The sequence below is a fragment of the Bradysia coprophila genome, unplaced genomic scaffold, assembly GCF_014529535.1.
Source record: "Bradysia coprophila strain Holo2 unplaced genomic scaffold, BU_Bcop_v1 contig_232, whole genome shotgun sequence".
Taxonomy (NCBI): domain Eukaryota; kingdom Metazoa; phylum Arthropoda; class Insecta; order Diptera; family Sciaridae; genus Bradysia; species Bradysia coprophila.
Window position 1 is genome coordinate 4,650,957 of NW_023503493.1, and position 24,023 is coordinate 4,674,979.

The 24,023-nt window shown below is 36.0% G+C and overlaps 1 protein-coding gene across 1 annotated transcript; it reads right to left on the reverse strand.

Moving 5' to 3' along the window:
- Positions 1-731: 731 nt before the first annotated feature.
- On the reverse strand, positions 732-3,646 carry LOC119077190 (pickpocket protein 28). The gene is made up of 8 exons (XM_037184372.1): positions 3,414-3,646; positions 3,042-3,354; positions 2,821-2,972; positions 2,441-2,648; positions 1,619-1,803; positions 1,258-1,560; positions 1,107-1,198; positions 732-1,036 (listed from the first exon to the last, which is right to left on the reverse strand). Exons 1-8 carry the CDS (start codon positions 3,620-3,622, stop codon positions 732-734), a joined length of 1,767 nt encoding a protein of 588 aa, XP_037040267.1. The 5' UTR covers positions 3,623-3,646.
- Between the last annotated feature and the right edge of the window lie 20,377 nt (positions 3,647-24,023).

Here is a 24,023-nt window from a genome sequence, read left to right on the forward strand (position 1 = left end):
AAAAACGTCGAAATAACGGTGGGATGATTAAAACTAGATCACATAAACAGATTGGAAAGTTTTTTTTCCGTTTAGCTTGTATATTTGCACAAGTGTAAATAAATTTTCCTTTAAATTCTCATTCAAAGAAACCTACAACTACCGCCACAAAACACACACGTTACTATAGCAAAAAGTTATTTGTTCATTAAGAGAAAAAAGTGAAAAGTTGCTTTTCGATGGTGTTTTTCACCCGAGAAAATGCAACTTTCACTTTTATTCCAGAGGTTAACACATAACCTTTCACAACTAAGACACCTGAATTTTCACCTGAAATAGCTATTTTCTCACCTATGTTATGAAGTAGTAGATTATGTCCTTGTTTGGAACTTTTGATTTTGCCAAGTGATTCGTTTGCACCTCGAGCTGAATGCAACCACACAAGGTAAAATACCAAGTTCCAAACAAGGACGTAAGTTGTTTTACTCACTAAACCCCCAGGAAATGAGTTTTAACTCTCATGTCAATAAGAAATTACTCATTTCCCCGGGGAAGTGAGTAAAGGAAATTTCTTCAAAAGTTGTAGTATTTTGAAAAGAGGTCGTTCAGAGAGTTACCTCCTAATTATTCCATACAGATAAATGTTTGCCGAGCGTACGCCGAAACTTTCTCTTTTTTGTTCGATTCGAATTCTCTTATCACGACACTTTTACGCAGGTAAAGCGAAACAATCTGTACAGAATCAACCTGAACTAGTCTCTGTACGGATAATACCCAACCGAATCCGATTTTGATGGGTATCGACGATCAGTAGTCCCACCGGAATCAAGTGTTGCATCCCAAGCATTTTTCGTCGGCTTCAATTGATCCAATTTTCCACGGTCTTCGTCGACGAACCAAACTTTTCTGGATGGCTGTACGATTTTAATGTTCCGATCATTTTTGTTGCGGTTGCGTCTACTTGCACAGTACGGTCGAAGCGAAACGAAATAAATTATTTCAATGATGGAAACCACACTGAATCCCATAAATAGGCCGAGAAGTCCGCCGGTGTTGGCTAAGTAAATTAAAACAATAAAAAATGGTCTGAGGTGCTAGTGCACCGCGGATATGATAAGATTACGTACAGAGAAATTCGGTAAATCCGATTAGCTCTTCTTTGGTAAAACTTCGGAAGTAACTCTCCTCGTAATAAATATGAACAACGGCCACGCTCTTTCTGTTGACAACAAAAAATTATTTGAAAATGTTCCCACGACCGTCGACGGAATAACCCACCGTTGTACATGTTTTGACATTAGTGCTTTGTCGGCCGTCAAGTAACTTCCATTACCCAGTTCAGAAATATAAACCGATGGCTTGTAGCTGATTTCGAAGCAACCCGGCAGACAATTGCACGAATACGTTTGATTGATGCCCAGCTCCGATATAATGGAAAACTTTTCCGAACATTTGTAGTCTTTCTGGCTGCAGATGTCTGTGTCTTCCTTCATCCGCGGCATATAGAACTGTACGCATCCACACTTCTCTTCGACTATTCTCGCTTCACATTCCATTTCGCAGTTCTTGCGCGAATATGTCCTGAAACAGTTTACCGATCAATTGGTTTTGTTGATGTGTGTATCGGCTTGCAGTTCACCTGTAATACGTTAAGTTTGCCTCATTCGCGAAAATGCATTGCCTCTGTTCGGTGTGAACCGACCGGATCAGAGGACTGGCATCAGACAGTCTTGGTGTGATCACAACTCTCGTTTCTTGTCCCAGTGCGATCGAGAAACCAAAATCAGAAATTTTCGGCGTTTCTGTTGGATTGTGCAGTAGAATCTGGTAGTTAATCAATCGCAAGTTAATTGAAGTTGTTCTGATGGGGTCGTTCAAAAATTACGGAACGTAGAGAATGTGAAGGAAAGGTTAAGGCTTGCGTGATGATCCACACATCTTTTTTGAAATTTATATTCGCGTGACAAGGGAGAGGGGAAGGAGTCTCGGAAATCCTGATTTTTGTGTCACACAATCTATGAACTAGGGATGGGAGGCGTTCAAAATTATCGATAATATCAATCGAAAGATATTATCGATAATCGATTAATCATATCGTTATCGATAATTTAATAATTATCGATAATTATCAAAATATCGAAATTCGATAATTATCAAAATATCGATATTTTGATATTTATCTGAAAATTCATGATAATATACCGATATATCGGAATATATCGATAAATATCGGATTTTCGGACCGAAATATCGATATATCGAATTATCGATATCTTGATAATTATCAAAATATCAATAATTATCGATTATCGATATTTTTTTGATAATTTTCGATAAAAAAAGTCGATAATTATCGATTATCGATAATTGATAATTATCGATAATCATTTTCATTATCGCCCATGCCTACTATGAACAACCTTGTCGATCCTTGTCTCAACAAACACGAACCGCATATTACCTTAAAACCGGCACTATTGCCAGACGAACAGTAGTAGTCCTCAAGTCCCGCTTCTAAAATGACACTCAATCCCATGTGACTTCCCGGTCCGGCTGCAGCTCTAGGATAAGTTGTAGCGCGACTGCCGTTCTTCCACGAGTCCTCTGGAGTCCATTCGACAGCCGTGAAATTTCCGGTATTACTTACCGAATCAAATTCATCTGTTGCGCTAAATTCACAAAATTGGCATTTTCACCAACATTCTAGCCTTCGTAGAGACTCGAGAGATGGCATGGTGGCGCTGTCATTCTTAAACATCACACTGACATGTAATTTTTGGATGCGGACTGACATCAGCGCCATCATGTCACCCCTATAACCCTATGCTATGCGTTGCTCACTTATAATGCTGCAATAAAAACATCGGATGTACGCTGTTAAAAGTGCAGCATAGTCCATCATCCGTCAGAACTGTGTTGAATAGTTCCATGCATACTTGCGTTTCCGTCGCAAATTTACACTCCATTAACATTTCTGAACACGGTTGCGACACCTAGTAGCGAATGAGTCAAACAAGCCATTTATGATATAGTATGATCGGTTGCGCACAACCAACGCTTACGTTTATGAGAAAACCACGAAATGTTGACCATTTCCCTTGATAATCTGCCGCTTCCTCTCCATCGTCGCTCAATTGGCATATGCTTCGCACCAACATACTCTCAATCGTACCCTTCTGCACATATTCGATTTTACTTTTCTTCACTTGATTCAAATTGCAAATGGTAACCGCCGGAAATGGAAACTCACTGATCGACGTAGCATACGCATTTTGTGCAATTATCACCGGCGATGCGTTCCATTTCTCGTAGACGTTAGTGATGAAGTACGCGGAGAGTAACACGACAAATATGAAGGATAACATGAAAAATGCTCTGGAATACAATGAAGTGACTGGTGACTCAGGTCTCTTCGTTCGAATCAAATGAAAAACCTTTCGAATGGTGAAATTTGCCGCTCACCAACGTACCGCAAACCATGCAGCGTTGAATTCAGTAAGTACTGATGTAAATTCTCCTGGCATGAACTTCGTTTCTCCATAGCCAAGTCATCGTCGTCGTCACTACGTTTCGCCTTATTATCATTGAGCGATCCCTTCCGCGAAAATGATTTCTTTCCATTCGCTATGCTTGAGTACCACATTCTTGAATCAGAGTTTTTGTTTGAAATCGCTTGAAATCCAGCCGTGTATTAACCGAATGACAATGTACACTCGAATGACGATGACTAACGAAACACAAGTGGCGAGAAAAAGCTTTTTTCCGAATTAAACTTTTTCTATTTACGTACGGAAAGTGTTTGAACACGACAATGCAGTTGAAAACATTGTATTGTGTAAACATGATAGTCGGCGGTAGATTGAATGGGTTTTAGATTAATTGATGGACGTTTTAATGTAAATGCGAATTTGCTGGATGTGTAAACTGTTCGTTTCGGTCAAAGGGTGTATGTGTCAAAGGGTGTAGGAGACCTGATTCAAATTTTTCTTTTGTTTTACTGTCAAGCTTGGCAACAAAACAAAAGAAAAATTTGAATTAGGTCTCGTTGCCATATGTACCTACATACAGCAGATCTAGTTAAACATAGCCACCCGAAAGAGACCTAATTCAAACTTTTCTTCTGTTCTACTGCGAAAATCGACGGTATAACAAACAACAATTTTGAATTAGGTCTCATTCGCGTTGCTACGCATACGCTAAACTTAGCGACTTGAAGGAGCTCTTATTCAATCTTTTATTTTGTTCTCCTGCCAGTTGACGGTATAACAAAAGACAATTTTGAATTAGGTCTCATTGGCGTTCCTACGTTGCCGTACGCATTGCAAGGCGAACGAGACCTAATTCATATTTTTCTTTTGTTTTGTTGTCAAACTTGGCAGTCGAACAGCTAAAGAAAAGTTTGAATTAGTTTTACTTCTTTTTCTTAAGCTGGAGTGCAATAGTTTCGTAACGAAAAAGGATTCGGACTCATTCGTACACCTAAAGAGATTCTATAAGACTCGAAAGGGTCCAAAATATTATGAATTCTGATGCAAGTGAATCAATAAAGGGATTCTGAGACGCAATTTACCGTAATTCTCTTACATTTGTTGATTCATTGTAACTGCCGCAACACATAGCGATGCGAAGGAGACCTAATTAAAATTTTCCTTTTCTTATACTGACAGAAAAACAAAAGAAAAATTTGAATTAGGTCTCTTTGGCATCGCTCTGTGTTGCTAGAGTAAGGCTCGCACTCGCCCTTGAATATCACTATACGTAGTATTGTCAGGTTAAACACCCAATCTAATCGTGTTGATCAGAAGAAATCGTTGTCCCACAAACTTACACAGCTTAGCAAGTCATTCGATGAACCACCCTCTAGTCTGTGTTCCACTTCCACAGTGGACAATATGTCCCATAAAATCTATATTATGATTTGAATGCGTGATTTATGTAATTAAGTTTACAAATTACGAAAGGATTGCACATCCTCGTTTCAGTTTTATATCGCGTAGCCGATGGCACTTTTCCATTACAATTAACGGTTATTAGTAAATAGAAATTCGGTTCGCTTTGTACGGGTAACATTTAAAACAAAAAAAACTCATTAACCGAATTGATTTTGGCGCTCGATATGGTAATTTAGTGTACCTCAACACGTAAGTGTTGAGTGTGTGTCAAGTTAAGTACCGTAATTTACTGCAACCAGTCATGCCGTGGCGATTGTGTATTTGCCTCGCTAGTGAAAAGGGTCAATTGAGAATTATTTGTGGTGGATCCTGTCTGGATTTATACGATTTCGAAAATGAGTTTCTTAGAACCGGTATTTCTAGGAATATTGAACAGGACAAGATAATTGAAATTTTTTATAGGATAACCATCCCGCCCGTTTGTCTAACATTAGATTAAAATCTTCAACAAAAATCCGTTTTTTTAAAAGGAAATTTAATTCTGACTTTAATTAACGAACTTACAGGCTCTGAGGTTTCTCACACATAAATATAAAATCAAAACAAATCACCCTTTCAAAACTGGTTCTACTTCGTGTATGCCTTGTTATATACTCTCCTCCAACCATCATCAATGAATTTATGTATCGAAAAACTCCACAGAACTTGTTATGTAACGCATATAGCTTGTAACCTTTAATTAAAAATGTGTGTTCCTTTCTGGAATACAAAATAAAAAAAAAATTATTTAAAAAAAACCGAACCTACCCAACAATATGTATGTATATACAACAAGCAACAAGCGATATATATCCACCCGAACAGAATTTATAATAGTAATATGAATGAGGTAAAAGTAATCTAAAGTCCCGCATTAAATTCTCTTTTTTTTGTTCACCACAAATAAGGTTTTTTTAGGATTCGTTTTTATGGGCTGTAAAAGATGTGTTTAACGTACTGCCGCTGAGCTGGATTAACCATTTTAGAAGCAGCAAACGTATATAATAACTAAATCTGTCACTTCTTTTGTTAAAAGTGGAAAAAATCCAAATCTTTTACTTCATTTGTCTGAACATAAATTTTGATATATAAGACATAAGACGATGGACGTTGGGTCATTATTTATTTCTGTCATAGTCGATAACAGATGATTAGCCGTTTATGAAAAGTCTCTACATAACCTTTTTTTCGCATGCTGATCGTATTTGTCTCGAATTTCATCCTTGTTCGAATGTGTGCTTGAAACAAGACAACTTTCATTTAGATTTAACCGGCACTAATAGGAGTTATGGTTGTAGATAATGTGATACCTTTATCCTTGATCAGTTTTTTTTGGTTCTTCAAAGATCCACCTGTCTTACCCCATAAAACAATCTGGCACTTACTTGTGTTGAAGTACTTCGAGCAAATTCTAGCAGTTAAACTACTATTGATATTGATATCCACAAACTAGACAGAATAGGATTCGTTTTATAAAACGAACCATCAGAACAGTCGGAGCGTTTGCTGCGACTGAGCCCCGTACAAACCCGTATATCTATTGCGTACGTGACCCTAGTGCGTCTGTCACCCTACTTTGACCGTAAACCTATTGCGCCGGTTAATGTAGTTAAAGTAAAATTATTATGTAATTATTATTACGTTTATTATGCATAGCGCAATTACGAAGCCCCGTACGACGTTCCTATCAAATGAAACAAAAATTTCAAATCGCCCTAAAATTTTATTTTTTTGAAGGGCCAAGTATCGGCCTCAGTCCGAGGACCCAAATTTAAATTTTTTTTCAACTACATTTTATTCGGCCTTTGATTACCTCCCAAATGAAACAAAAATTACGAAAAACGGATGAAATTTACTCGAGTTATATGTAAAATACACATAGGGCCCTAGTAGTGGCCTTAGTCCAAGGACCCAAATTTAATTTTTTTTTCAACAACATTCTATTCGGCCTTTGATTACCTTCCAAATGAAACAAAAATTACGAAAAACGGATGAAATTTACTCGAGTTATATGTAAAATACACATAGGGCCCTAGTAGCGGCCTTAGGCCAAGGACCCAAATTTAATTTTTTTTCAACAACATTCTATTCGGCCTTTGATTACCTTCCAAATGAAACAAAAATTACGAAAAACGAATGAAATTTGCTCGAGTTCTATGTAAAATACACATAGGGCCCGAGTAGCATTTCACTTCTAAGGCCCCAACTCACGGTCCACTCACCCGATTTTAAAAAACTTTTTTTTCCTGGATTGGTATTGACAATACCTATCATTTGCCGTGTCATTTACATTTCCATCGTTTATTTTGCCATAAATATCACCAAAAGACCTTAAACCACTTTGGTGGCCCTAACTCACGAAGGGCCGACCCGAATATGCCCATCTTCGAACTTAGCCTCACTATTTCGACTATCTTCCAGGGGAAAAAAAATTTTTTGAAATCGGATTTGATTTACTCAAGATATCGACGTGACAGGCGGACAGACAAAATTTTTATTGCAGATTCGTCATCTATGAACATAGGCAAACACTTTGCCCTTACCGTCTGCTTCGAATTCCATCAATTACACACGGCATCGTAATCCTATAAGCCCCTTTGTACTTCGTACGGGGCTAAAAATTGAATGAAATTGAACAAAGCTTTTACTAAGGGGACGTGTATAATTAACGAATCATAAGAAAAATGAAATTTTACTTGTTTGATTTTGTTTTGAATATTCTGGGGATCTTTTCTTCTTTGAAATTATTATTCTGTTCACATCGTCAGACTGTTACAAACGAAGCTAATGAAATTTTATTTTTCTTACAATTCGCTAATTGGACATGTCCCCTTTCTGCATTTAGCTACACTTATAAGTCGGGCCTTTTCAAATGGAAAACTTTCCACGGTGCGGTTGAACAAAACGTAAATAGAGTCGCGATACCACATCTGATTTTTCTTCACGTTCTTATTGAGGTACTTGATTACTATAAGGAACCACATTCAGTTTGCGGATCCATCCACCCGTTTCGGAGAACTGGCACTCATGGCCGTGCGGGAGTGACGAGTCAATTTGAATACAGATTGTTATCGCAACGGATAGGGGGACTAATTCTAAGCTAATTTGTGCTTAGACTGCAGGCTGATCAGGCATTATTGTTTTGTTGCAGACAGGGTCAACCTGAGAATTACAGATTAGTCCAAGTTTTGCCGAGGATGGTGAAAATAACATTTTTCAAATATTGTGCAATTCAGACAAATATTGTAAAATCTATTCTCGGCGTTTAATAGAGCATGTAATCCAATATCGCCATTCAAAGAGTTTCAAACTCTCTTCATCTTGAACATATCACGATTTAAAAATATCGAAATATCGGGTTTAGCTGACTGTGGCTACGTGGTCAGGTTGTCGAAAGAAGCCATTTTAAAACGAATTAGCTTAGAATTAGGCCCTCTATCCGTTGCGATAACAATCTGTATTCAAATTGACTCGTCGGTCCCGCACGACCATGAGTGCCAGTTCTCCGAAACGGCTGGATGGATCCGCGAATTGAATGTGGTTTTTTTTATAGAACTCGAGTCCCTCAATAAGATCACGACTCTATTTAAGTTTTGTTCAACCCCACCGTGTTTCGCGATCTAATCAGTTTACAAATCTGTAGGTTTCTTTGCACTGATAAACCCTGTCGGAAATACATCTATTTTTGACGAAAGTATTGAATTAAATTCAGCGAATTCAGTTTTTAGAAGAAGAAGAATAGTTAGCATTGACGAATGTCTGTCTAGATTGATTTTTATATCTTTTCTGCAGGGCAATCAGTTGCTTAAATATTTTCTTAATCAACTTCTGTCTTATAAGAAATCTTTTACTTCATTCGTTTGAACATAAGTATTTTTTTGCTATATAAGAGCACAATTTACAGAAAATAGACAGATTACTTCTGGGAATTATTGAAAAACGACGGATCGCCTTTATAGGTTCAGTGAGTGTTTAAAAAAAAACTTGACGGTTCTTACAAATTTGGGTCAATTTTGATTTCTTTTTGCTTGACAAGGGGGTAATTTCGAAAAATAGCGCAACATCATTTGTGAACGACCTTTTTCCTGTATGATCAGGGATGGCAGACTTAAATGTACCAATGACTCATAACGATTGCGAATAAATATATATCGAACATGAGACTCGGTAGCCATTGGACTATTTCTGTGATCGTTTTTTTTTTGCATGTGTCTGTCTAACGGTTTTTATGAAAATAAACAAACCTGCCGCTTTCTACGTGCTTGCATAATCCCCAACACAAAGAAATCAACTTTGCATCACCTTAATACGAATTTCGAATCACCTTGTTCTGTGCACATTGATTCTGCCAGGTAAAATTTTAAATATTTCCAATTTTTGGGTTCGACTCATTTTTTTTTGTTAAGTACGACAAAGAGTGCTGTTTTGTGCTGTCCTATACACCTGCATCCGAAATTATGAACGGTTTGTGATTTTTTCTCTTTCCTTTCGAAAATTCGATAAATTTTGTGAAACTGGCCTACAGTAACTGCACTGAACTGCGTAATTTCTATTTTCTTTCACTATATTTTTGTTGCTGAAAAGAAATAGTAATGGATGCAATGGACTGTGTTTTGTGTATTATAACTATCTATTTGAATGACGTGCGTTAATTTATGTACACATCGAGACACCTTTCTATACGTTACAATTTCACGTACAAAAAATCTGACTCAATCTCACGCTACGATCATTTTCTCATTGACTGTCGTTCGTTTTTTTTATTATTATTATTCCTTCGTCCACTCCACTCGACACAATATTAATTTTACTTTATTTATGTTCGGTTTCACGTACATTTATTTCTACTACACATCATTGCATTCTCGTCGTATACGTATTATACCAAAAAAAAAGGGAATTTAATCAGATGATGGGCAATCAATTTAAAAGGATTATCTCCTTAGACCTTAGATCGTATAAAATCGAAACAGGTTTTATAATATTCATTACATTCAGATTGAGGTGGGTTTAAAAAAAATAAAAATTTGATTTTTATTGAAAAGGTGTGTTTTGAGTACGGGGGATTTCTGTGAAATGTTTCTCCGTTCCGAAGTGTTAAACGAACCGATTTGATATTTTTATTGTCAGGATGGACGTGTGTGTATCTGCATAAGTTAATCGAATATAACTGGGACTTCTCGTTCGCTTAAGTAAGAATAAGGAACAAAAGGAACATACATAGGTGGTTTTAACTGTTTCACAGCATATCAGCTGTATTATTATCATTGAGCCTGTTATATACGTCTGAATCAGATTGACGCAAAAAAACTCTTTTTAACCTTTCACATACGGAAAGCATATCGGCATTATTGTTATCGGGTCTAGAACTTCTTTCGATCGAAGTATTTTCAAGAGATTGATTTCAAAATCTTTTACTTCATTTGTTTTGATCATTCATTTTGCTATTAAAAAGATCGCATTAGTTAGAAATTGTTGTTTATTTTTGTCGTCGTTATCAACAAAAGGTGAATTCCTTAGTCGGAATTTATTGAACCTTAGATTTTAAAGCACAAACGACAAACGTATCATGTGTGGCCTCTTGCTTCTTTTGGTTTAAGTACTAGATTTCGCTACTAAGAATTTCAGCATTGAGACTTTTATCGTTTTTTCGCTGAATATAATTATTTTTAAAAGCCTCCGTATTTCACCAATGAAGCACTTTTTCGGTGCATGTAAAATATTGTACGTAGCACTCTTCTTTGTGGTTATTTACATCGGCTTTGCCTCAGATCAACGATCTTCACGAGAAAACTCTTCCAATTTTCCGTCCTTGTGATGTAATAGTACATTTTGTTATGAGTGATGAAAAGTTGAATTTTTCGGTACTAGTCGAGGTGGAGCCGAGTAGGACAAGCTTACGACGTGTACCGAAAAATGCAGCTTTCATCACGAGTCACAAACGACGATTTTTGTGTTTGAAAACTGAAATGTGACGAAACCACAACACCATCAACATGTAAATCAATCTACAGTCATTTCAACAACAAAGCATGCACACTTGATCGCCGCCGGAAAAATATATATGAAAGTCCATTTTTTTGATACCAACATCGAAAGTTGATACTTTCGCCCTCGAAATCCGGGGCGAAAGTAAAAAAATGCAAGTTATGTGTTTGAGCGGGGAGAAAGAAAGAATACATAAAGCGAAAGTCAATATACATAATGCGAAAGTCGACTACATAATGTAATAGTCGACTCTTGTCAATAAGTGTACTGCGATCAAAATTGAAATAAAGCGTGCGCCAGTGCTCTTATTGAAATTAACATACGAAGTTGATACTTTTTGTTGCTGAATGATTTGTTAGTTATTTGTTAATTTTTGTGTGTGTTGTTGTTGTTATGGCAAAATAATTAAATTTTTGATATACCAGGGGGCTGCCGCCCCTGGACCCCCGCATTTTCTGGCTAAATGCCTTCATATTTCAACATTTTGTTCTGATGTTTGCGATACGTATCAACTTTCGATGTTGGTATCAAAAAAAATAGTATGAACGACTCGGGGCAAAAGTAAAAAAATTCAACCTGTGCGATTGAGGCCCTTGCCTTCGGCGCGGGCATCAACTCTCGCACACGGTTGAATTTTTTTACTTTCGCCCCTTGTCATTCAATGTACTATTTCGGCCGGAGAGAGTGTCCGAGAAAGTACTTTCTTGGCCGCAAATATCTCTCTCTCTCTCTCTGAGAAGTACAGAAAAATTGAACTTTTTGATAGTAGAATGCGTGTCGAAATCCGTCGAATTTCAGTCTTCAAGCACAAAAATGTATTTTTTTAGGCACTAAATGTGTAATGATGACTCAAGGCCACTTGTTCTTCCAGTCGGTCACGCATCGACTCTTTGTTCGTTGTCTTGAGTAAAAATTATTGCAAATGTTGTTCCGGTCGGTTTTTGATAAGCAAGGTTTTGATAAGGCGCCAATTCTGTTTTCTTGCACCTTCAAGTTTCTGTGCGGTGTCAACAATTTTCTATTCAAATTGCGATGTAGACGCTCCCCGGTATCGATTGTTCTTTTCAAATGGAACGTTCCTGAACCTATAGCCGCCGGCATGTCTTATCGAGACTCGTGTACTTCTTTTAATCGAATTATTTCCGATTTATTCAAACAAAATCTTCTACTTCAATGGTTTCAACATCACATTGGTCACATTTCATTGCTCAGACATATTGTCGCTCTGTTGAAATTCAATACATCGAGCACCATTTCAGCAATCATTGCATCAAATATAAATCTCCAACATTTTAATAAATTGTCAAAGAATTTTGCGATTACAAGTTTTATGAAGATTTATCATTTTTGTACGACACACCTCTTGAGGTACAAGAACACGAATAATAAATCAAAATCAAAATTATCATCAATCCCACACAAATACACGAAAAAAAAATTTATTGTTACATGTCAGGCAAATGGGTTATATTCGCCGTTCAGAAAGCAAATGGATAAAAAACAAACCCATTCAAATAAACTGGCATGTTAACGTCTGATCATTGAATGGTAAAACGTTGAAAATTAAATGCATTTTCATATAAATAATGCACATTGCACACTTAAGGTTTATTGACTAGATTAACGGCTTAGGCAATTACAACCCATTGTTACGTTAATTTTTGTTTTCTTTCCAATTTTCTTTTATTTCATTCACTGTACTTTTGCATATAAAAATCGTTCAACGTTTTCATGCCGAAAATGAACGGAACGTTTTGAAATTTCACATTTAAGAGGCGATTTGCGAAAACTCCAAACTATTTGTTCATGAAACAAGAGTAGAAGCCATAATCGGCTGTTTATAAAATGTAATAGTATTGGAATCGTTGGACCTCCGTTAGTTCAGCATAGAATATATGAATATCTAGATACAGAAGGAAGACATATCCATTGTTAGTGAATTATAAGAAAAATGAAAGTTCATTGATTTAGCTTCATTTCCGATGTTTTCTCTTCTGAAGTACCAACCTATTGGCATCGTTAGAAGCTATTCAAAACTAAGTTTGCTCATTTTCTTATAATTCGCTAATTGGCCACGTCCCGTTTTTGCAGATAAGTAGAACAAAAAGTAGAATAAAAGAACGTTTCTCGATAATTAGCTTTTGCGGTCAACCAAATATATCAATGTAAAGATACTTGATGTTCCTCATACATGCCACGTTTGGTTTCATTGGTTAGGCTTAGACTTCAGGTTAAAAAATTTGTTGCAAAAAATAAGTCCACCGGTGGATCATGGAGGTTTGATGGAAAATAGACTGTGACTAACTGGATTACCCTGCTGCTTAATTAGTATTGCTTGATAGCAGAGATCATTATCGATCCAACTAGGTGGTAAGTGATCACTTGGCCAGTTGGAGCCTTTTCTTGCAAAGTCCTAAAAAGCCTCATGAGGCAGTGAAATTCCAGCACGGATTTGTTTCAGTTGAATTTCAGATCCGCACATACTATCAACACTTAACATTTATGAACTTCTTCCAAGCCTTCCGAGGCTTGGGAGGCTTAGTATTGTTAACAAGGACTATTTTTTGGGAATTTTTTTCCTAAATTATCCAAAATTATCTCGAGTTTTCATTAATTTTCCCGACAAATAATTTTTCGAAAATTTGGGAGATTCGTAGTAGTATTCGCGAAACACCCACTTGTCACACATGTACGAAAAAATGGTTTTCCATACCCTGTTTCAATACAAGTCATATAGCCTGCAATTGCCTGTAAGAGAGTGAGAGAGAGGGAGATTTTCATACTAGGGCAAAAACAACCCCCGATTGTCGGAGATATTAAGGGAAAACGATTTTAATCCGCTCGTGGAGTAGACCAGATTTTGAAATGATCTAGCGGAGAACGAAAATATTTCAGGAAAAACTGCTTCTGTTCTGAACTTTGAAAAGTCCAAAGATTCCTTTACCAGTTCATAAATCGCCGATGGATTATCTTAAAATTGTTCAAAATGTTTTCGCAAGCTCACTCTTAAACATTTACCATAAAAAATCGACAAAATATGCCTGGTACTTTTGATATGTTCAATTTATAATTTTTACACGTCAATCCGTATATGACTCAATATTAATGACTTTGTGCGCCGTCAACTAAGCGTAAATTGCAAGCTATTTCTAAATCACGCAATTTATCTCTGAAATTAACCGTTTCGATGGATTTGTTTTTTCAGAAATAATTTTTCTTCGATTTTAACAATTATTATAATTTTTTTTTATAAATAATATCATTCGTTTGCTTGGCTGTTTCTTGGTAAAATAATTTTAATTTTACTTTCTATAAAAAATAAAAAAATGAGAAATTAAATTTCCTTATAGTCTACTGCAGCAGCGGCGACGAATCCACCAGAGCCATTCATAAATAATAATAATAATAAAATAAACTACATAATCACCTTCTATAAATGTGAATACGTAACAGAGAGGCAGGCAAAATGTAGTTAAGAGAAAATACAAAAAAAAACGTTTTTTTGTTGTATAAAATTCACTTTCATTCGCAAAGTAAACAATAGTCGCAAAGACTTATTATATTGTGAAGAATATCATCAAATAATTTATTTATTTTTTTTGCGCCGAGTGAGGTGGGTTTTTCATTTTATTTCGGTTCACCAAATTTTATTAAAAATTAACAAACAAAAAAACTCAAATAATTGCTGGACTTATGTTTTCGGTATTTACGCAGACGTTATGGGAGGAAGTAGCGTCTTTTGTTACATTGGGTGGTCACATTATGAAATGTACTCATAAATTGCACTCAGCAGCAATTACATTTAAAATATTTGAAGATAGTGGCTCATAAAGAGCAATTAAACTTTAGGAACCAACCTACAGTGACAACAATAATCCCAAAAATATAGAAGCCAACCCACAAAGTCATGTAAAATACATCAAAATCTTGATGTTCTTGGGCTGAGAAGAGTCAGGAATAGTCAACGAAGAAAAATAGTTTGCTCGTTGTAATTCTTCTGACTTTGCGAATAAACTTGTCGACCAAACTTCCGAAGCTTTCATAGCTCTTCATCCATCCTGAAGAGCTGCAACTGCCAACAGAGTCAGGACCATAATTTTTCGATGGTTTGTACCAGAATTTTTACATTTGCTGTGTTTGTGAGGTTGAGATAGGCATAAGGCATTATTATTATTTATTCGGCCTCTGTCGCAGCCCAAGAACTTCAAGATTTTAATGGATTTTACATGATTTTGTTGGTTGTTTTTTAAATTTTTTTGATTATTGATATCACTGTAGGTTGGTTCATAGAGTTTAATTACTCTATCTGATCCACTATCTTCCTATCGCTATAACTTTCGTCGTTCATACTTTTGATCTATAAACTTATGAACTTATAACTTCCACTTTATAGGTGGTTGACTTATGACTTATGACCACCCGATGACGGGTACATAATCAAATCTTTTACTTCATTTGTTTTCACCACACCTTGCTATGATATACGCAGCTTACTCTAATTTTTGACGTCGATGCCAATAACAAATTTTATTCTGGAAGCACTTGCCTATGATCGCCTTTGACAAGATGCGAAGATCCGGATCCGGAAAATCAGTTGTTCTCCGGAATAGTTATTAGTTTACCAAAGGGAGAAAATAGTGGAAAAAATCACAACAAGTGAGGTTAGCTCAAAGAAGGGTCTTCTACTTTCCCATAATCCACCTAAGTGAATACCAAACGTTTTCGATGCGTACGCGGTGTAAACAATCGTTTTTCCCCACAAATGTAAACCGTAACGAAATAAGTGTTGAAAGCTTGATCGAAAAGACTTGACATTCATGTATCCATCGACAACCATCCAATTATCACCGCTAAGAATCGCTAAGAATTAGGGAAAATCATATATTGGACTTTCACAGGGAAGTACTTTAGGATCATAGTCCAGTCTACAACCAATTATCATCGCAAATAAAGTCCCGGTAGCACTTTCATTCTAATCCAATTCCTGTACCCGTCTCTCACGATAAAGATTATAAAAAATTTTCCACGCGGCTTCTTTCACATTTAATTCGGCTTTATCGTGAATTCTGCAAGCTTTACTCGACATATAGGTAGGTATATATATACAACCAAAATGAGATATCGTGTGTAAAAAAGGTTACAAAACACATCAACATATAAAAACCATTTTAAATAAATGGTTGTGTGTTCATTTTATATGAAATATTGTGTTGGGTATAGTATATAGGTAGGTTATGTATATACAAAAAAAACGGAGAGTGAGAGGCATAAAATACACGTTTTGGGGCACTTTTGTTTTCATTATATATTATACTTGACTTGGTTCGCTTGAAGCTTGACCATCTTCGTTGGCGAATAACCAGTTTTTTTCATATATATTTCACATTAGAATTTTTAAACATATATAAATGGTCGATGCGCGGTTTCGACGTATAAAAACGAAGAAATACATTTTTTTGCCATAAAATTGTTTTTTTTTTATTTCTCTGTTTTTGCATTTGAACGTATAAAATACACGAAATGGCAATATCGAGGGCAATATGTAAAACTAGTTGGAGATTCTCAAAATTGTGTTAACTGGGTAGAGAAGGTATTAATTACCAAATATAATGTCAGACTCTCCGATTCTAGAGCAGAAAATTATATCTTAGAACATGGTCCAATCGTTGCGGTACCGTTAGAATGCACATAGATAACATTATTGGTTCAATATCGGAAACATAGAGACCTGATCCTTGGGAAACAATAGCCGGAAGGCAGAAAGATCAAAGGCGTTTCCTTACTCTTTTCTTAAAAAAAAAACAAACCATTTTTCATTAACGGTATCTGAAGAACTGATCACCCCATAGTATTAGTTTGGTTCCAATGCTATTCTCCCCAGAAGCAATCCATAGAAATTTGCCATAATTTACAAGGATTTTTCCATAATTTGCAATCAGTTTGCCATAATTTGAAAGTGACCAGGTGGCTCAGGAGCTAGCGGAGCAATTTTACATAATTTTGATAATTTTTTAATGATGGCAACTGCTATCGAATTTTGGCTAATATTGGAAAGTTTCACCTGGAAAATTGTAGCAAATTGTGGAAAAGTAATTTCCCAAAAATAGACGGTGACTCTTTCGATCATGGCCAGACTAGCTAGAAAAAGCCCTTCGGGCGTTGTATGAAGAAAATTTGCAAAGGGACCTTCGTTGCCATTTATGCAGTACAAAATCAAAAAGGCCCTTCGGGCATCGCCAGTCCGGGCCTGCTTTCGATAACAATTACAGAAGATATTGCTTGACATAAGATAAGTTGAATGTCACGTTAATCAATCTATACTTAGACCAAAAGAAGTAGTAGATTCAAAAGTTGATATATCTACTTCTTCTTACCCAATGACTGAAAAGTTGAATTGAAATTGCTGGACATTTCCATCCTTTTCAGGAGGACGTCAGGGCTTACTTTAGAGAATTTTAATTCTGAAAATTCCGAAAATTCTGAAAAAATTCCGAAAAAGTTCCTAAAAATTCTGAAATAATTTTTCGGAATTTTTCAGAACTTTTTCGGAACTTTTTCAGAATTTTCGGAATTTTCAGAATTAAAATTCTCTAAAGTAAGCCCTGGAGGATGTAGACAATCATGGATTGTTCATAGATAGAACCAAATTAAGCAAAAGAAAACCTCGAACCAAAATGTGTTTGTTATAACCGGATTCTCCTTCCGGAAGTCTAGAAGCCGAGTTGACAAACGAGTTCAAGATCGAAATCGAACCAACTGAATTGGTATATTCATCCCATAACAAAAACTTGGCGAAGGCCATAAAATAGCTGATATCTCTCTATATATCCCACAACACCGAGACATTGTAGGTTGAGCCTGACCTTATCGGTAAAATGTTTGTGATTCTATTATGCTGAACAAATTGGAAATTGCCTAAAATGCAATCCATTGATCCATGCTTGGATTTTTCACATCAAATTATGGAAGAAATTTCGCCTAAATCAAAAGAGCCAACAGACCAGTGAGCAATATATTATACAAAAAAGCACGGACAGGCTATAAGCCGAATAAACATTCAAAATTGTTGATGTTATTGCTGCTGTCGTTTTTCGTTGCATATTCTTTTTCGAGTTAAGGGAACGTGACACAAATGTTAAATACCCATCCGACAACATATTTTGTAATAAAACTTCTTTTTCTCCTTCGTTTAATTTCTTAAAATTTTCGACCACTTCATTTTTTTCGCATTTTAATATACAAATGCAACACAGCTCGCTACGTACACCATTACCACGTTATAAAAAAAGTAAATCAGAAAAAGGTGTACACAGCCGATTGTACGACGAATGTTCTCTCTCCATATATAATATGCCCATACCATCATCTCCGGCCAAATAAGTATATTGCAGACGATTATTACATAAAACAATGTTTGAAATATCACGCAATAAAAATGTTTATGGAAAGAGAGAAGAAGAAAAAAAAACGAAGAGAAATTCAGTAACGAAATTCGTATTTGTAGCAAATGATGATGATAAAAGAGGCAACCTTGGCGAAGATACTGACCATGACATAGTCAACACAACCAGTGTTTATAACTTAGTAATATTTAATGTGATAGAAGAAGATTGGTTCATAAATTATGTATGTGAGTGATACGAGGGTCGAGCTTCTAGCTATTATTATATCTGGTCGAAGAAGAAGATGAAGATGAAGACGATGAAAACAAAAAGTAGAGCGATTGTGTAATACGAATTTTCGTCTATGCGATAATTGAATCAGTGGCCCAGTTTAACCGATTTAAATGATTCGACGACGATGATATTAAGAAACAATAATAAATTTTTATCTCCAGTTCGTAATGATTAATCATTGAGATAAATAGATAAATCAGTCCCGTCTATTCAATTTGATTATTATGCAGACGTTTCGTTTGGCCACAATTTTTTTTAATTTTTATTTTTGCTCTCTCGTAAAATTATTAGTTTCACCTCAATGATGGTGACGGTGTTTTTATTGGAAAACCAAATTTTTATCGCTTTTTATTTGCTTGTGTTTGATGGTTTTCAAGTGGGATTGCAACAATGTTTACTTTGCATTGAATTTTGGTTGTTCGTCGTTTTACAGCAACAAATTGGCGAACTGAGATTAGATAATGAAATTGTTGCATTGCTGTTGAAATGATTCAGGGTTGCCAATAATGATGACAATGTAACACTCTTTCGACAGATCTGTAAGTATGAGAGGATTTTCAATTATACTTTCGTTTGTTGGAGTTGGACATAGAGATTAACTCTTAAAATCAACATCGGACATGTCACATCCATCAAATCTGTTACTTCTATTGATTAACGTATCGGTTAGCGTCAAATCAAAATCTTTTACTTCATTTGTTAAATCATACATTCTTCTGTATAACATTTCCCGTACCTAAGCTATTACTTCCGTCACCGTCGCTGTCGATTCAAAAACTCTACTTCCATTTTCGCATCGAAATTATCCAATTTCTGATTTGCTTGACACGTTTAGAACTACACTTCTGACTGGTATAGTGGTGAGTTTTAGCTTCGTTGCTGTTTTTGTTGCGACAAAATGTTGACTAGTCGAAGGACTTGTGCAAAAGTGTCGTAATATAATCGCTGTGACTATTCGCACGCGCGTGCGAATAGCCATTTCACATTGGATTTGACTATTCGGACGCGCGTGCGAATAGCCATTCCACCCTGTTTTAGCCTATTCGCACGCGCGTGCGAATAGCCATTTCACGTTGGATTTGACTATTCGGACGCGCGTGCGAATAGCCATTTTACATTGGATTTGACTATTCGCACGCATTAAAATTTTTCTACCAAGTCAAAATGATAATTTTTTGAATAAAACCTCCTATCAAGCATCTTTTTACAGAAGACAAATTTCTTGGATTTAATTCTATTGTTAAAAACAACCAGTTGCAATCGGATAATTGCACATGCACATTTTCAACAGCATTGAAACGAAGAGGATGTGTGCAAGCGAAAACTGAATTCAACGAAAGAAAGAAGATGATAAGAATGAGATGAAACATCTGGGTTGGATTCTTTATCACGGTTGGACTAACTCGAAGCTGCATAACTGTACCTGGAGATCAGTGCATTGAACAGAACTGAAAATGTTTTAAGTAAAAAAGAAAAGTGGATGTAGTGTAGTATCTTAGTACGCATTATGAATTTATACACGTGTATTTATGGAATACTACCATTAAAAATAGGTAGAAAATATTTTTCGATCAAAATGTGCAAAACCTCAACATTGACACTTAACACAAAAAAAATTCTTTCGAAATTATTCGACTGACACATCTAAACAAACTTGTGCAAGTATCTCAAATTTACTTCAGGATTTCGAGTTCTACTAAATAACGGAGGGTCATGATTTACATAAGCGACAAATATTTTCTTGAGAAGAACTTCGCTCTTGTTCTTTTTAAACCATTCCAACACACTCAAAATCTCAAAATTGGTTTACAGTTACAGAAGTTTTATATCGTCGGGTGCACTCTTTTGTCATCTTGTGACGCGGAAGGGACTGCTTATGGAAAAAACGAATATGATTTTCGCGCGAAAATCATATTCGTTTTTTCCATAAGCAGTCCCTTCCGCGTACGAATAGCCGGTACTCGTTGTTTTGGCTATTCGCACGCGAGTGCGAATAGTCTAAGACAATGTGGAATGGATATTCGCACGCGCGTGCGAGTAGTCAAATCCATTGTGAAATGGCTATTCGCACGCGCGTGCGAATAGCATCAGCCTAATATAATCTCTGAATCTGTTACTTTTTTTGTTAAAAGCATCACTGATTGTTCGATACAAAACTTTCAGTTTCATTCGTTTTGTCGTGTAATTCGCTACGTGGGACTCCATTAACTGAAGCTCATGCTCATTTTCATTACTGTCGATATGTGATGATGTTCAGTTTCCGAAATAGTTGTTTATCCTTACTTACTTACTTCTACGGCGCTACATCCATTTCTTGGACTTGGCCTGGTCCAGATTCCGGTTCCAATGCTGCCGGTCCTGAGCTGCAAGACGCCAGTTTCGTACTCCAAGCGCGTTCAAATCTGCAGTTACATTATCGCTCCATCTATATTTTGGCCGTCCAACCCCTCTCCGATTCAGTTCAATAAAGTAGAACTGGTCTGATCAGTGTTTTGTAGATACTGTACTTCAATTCTTTCTTAGCAGCTTGGAGCGGAGATGTCTTTGCAATCCAAAGAAGAATCTGTTTGCAGCCATGGTTCTTCTTTTTATATCCACTCCCAAACAAATTCATCAACAACCCCAAAAACGTTGACCATCTCCTTCCTGCTGCTCAATAGTAGGCCTGTTAGTTTTCATGTACTTGGTTTTTAACTCGTTGATCACTAAACCCATTTTCTCTGCTTCAACTTCAAGACTGGTATAAGTCTCCTCCACCCCAAACGTGTGCCCTCTTGCCAGATCCAAATAATCAGCGAAGCCTAGGACCTGCACCAAATTGGTAGCAAAAGTTCTGGACGATTGGATAACAGCTCTTCTCATAGAAATCTCCAAAGCCATATTAAACAGCAATGTCGAAAGGCGATCCCCTTGTCTCAGTCCTTTCAGAATGTCGGAGACTTCGGAGAACTCTTTCTGCACTTTCACTCGACATCCAGAGCCGAGCAAAGTTGCTTTCACCAGTCTCAGGAGTTTAAGTTTAAAACCCAATTCCTTCATTCCCACCAATAGCTCTCTACGTTTGGTTTTGTCGTACGCCTGTTGAAAATCGATGAAAAGGGGTTTATCCACACGAGTGCAAATAGCTTAAAGAACGCTATTTGCACCCTTCGTACATTTGTAAGGCTAGTTTGTACAAGAAATATTCAAAAGACTCAAGTTTGCACAATGAAGATTCAAGTTACCTCTGTCGAAACACGTAATTGTTAGACCAGTATTTATATACTGTAAAATTTACAGTGAAGATTGAAACTGATTCAGTCGGAACATCGAATTTTTGTGAAGAAAACTCAAATTGCTTCCGACAAGTCATTCAACTGTTGGGACAGTTTCTGCAAGTAAAAATGAAGTGATTAACTGTTGCAAGGCTCTACGGGTGTGAATTGTGTTTCATATAATATTTCTGGCGCAAATAGTGTATTTTAATCTATACGTTCCCGTGTGGAAATAGCGTATGTTAGGCTCTTTGTACCTGTGTACCAATAGTGTATTCAGATTATTTGCACCCGGGTGCAAACATAGTCACTTTTCAGATAGAACGATTGTGACAAATCAAAACGGAAATAGACGAGAATCATTTGACATTTTAGATACAGACAAGAAAGAGTTCATTTCCGTCATTGAATTGCGAGATGAGGTTTACAAAGACGGCAAAAGAGTGCAATAAAACGGAACCTTGCCTTGGAATTAAACATTTATGATCCTTCAAACACCAGCGACGCTCTTAAAAGCTTCAATTCAGTTTTCGAAAAAATCCGCAAAATTTATTCATCAACAAACTAGAGTGTCGGAAAGAAAATTAATTGATGGCGAACAAGTTCCGGTTAACAAATTATCTTCAAATTAAAACCAAATGAAAAAAACTTTAAGCTCAAACGACTTTATGGTAATTCATTTAGCATTAATAATAAAATATTCTTCGGTAAATAGAGGTAATTGTTTTTATGGATGTCTTTATGTAATCCTTTACTTTAAAAAGAAAAAAAAACGCTCAAACGAGATATTTGCAAGCAACCAGCACAATAAAAAAAAATCAGAAATTGTTTTTTGCGAACGGTTTTTAAACAACCAAGAGATCTTGAGAAACACGGCAAATATTTGAAAATCTCAACGTGCTAAAAAAAATCGCATTATAAAATTGAAAATGGAAATATTTGTAAATGAGTTACTATGGTGTGTACGTACCTTACAAGAGAGTCTATAAAAGTATTGCCAGTTCGAAGCAAGTCTATTGCAAATTTACCATTTTCGATTCTAATGCCTTTTTTCACAATTTTATAATTCGTGAAATGGGAAATTTTTGTGTCAAAATTCAGGAATTTTGTATAACCAATCGTTAGTACGTCGCATGATTTGAATTTAATTTTGATTTTTGATTCAAGTATATTTCATTTCTCTCTGTGTAACTTTAGCGAATCATAGGAAAAATGAAATTTCATTGATTCGAATAGGCTGCCAGCAGAAGTTTTTGGTTGATAATTTAAAACAAAAAAAACATCCCACGCCTGTCGAAACAAAGTCAATGATCAATTTCCATCAATTTCGTTTTTCTTACAATTCGCTAATCTAAACATCAAACTAATTCTGCATTTAACTATTCATTATAACCAAATCGTTCGAATGGAAAATCAAGAAAGTTCAACATATCTCACAAAATGTAAACTATTGGAGAGAAGAAGAAAAAACAGTCCCAAGGTTATTTGATAATCTTTTCGTCGATATTATTTAAATTTACTTTAATTTGTTTGTTTGGACGACCAATATATTCGCTGGGTTGTTGATATTTTGTGTGATCGTTAAAATATATAAAGAATTCAAACGTTTAAATTACCATTCATGTGACATTTTCATAATTTGTTAAATTTATACTAATTAATGTGTTTGATTTTGATGCCTGTGTATTTGCACATATTAATATATATCGAATGGTTCACTCATGTGGGCAGATCAGACAATACTGGCTATTAGTAAGCTTTGCATACAATGGAACTGTTGACAAATGGTTTCTTACCATGAAGTAGAAAGAAGAAAAATATTGGATACAGCGGTTGAACAACGATTCTATGTTGTAAGCTGTTGCGCCAATTAGGTCCATAACCTGTTTTTTTTATTCAAGGCAGTCTCGTGTCAGTGTGATTCTGCGAAAAGGTACACTGGAGCACGTAGTCATTAGGGGATATTTGCTTACAAATGCAGAAAGTATTACAATATTGTTAAGAGAATTCTATTTGTTCTCTCAATTTCATTGTAAATACAGAAAAAGTTTATAATTTCAGCAAAACTATGGTTGGACCGTAACGTGGGTTAAAATCAGAAGCGAATTTTACAGCTCAGGTGAGGGTACAGATTGTCGTTTTACGGTCAACAAAACAGGAAGTTCTTCTCAATCAATTTTTTTAAAAAGATGGTC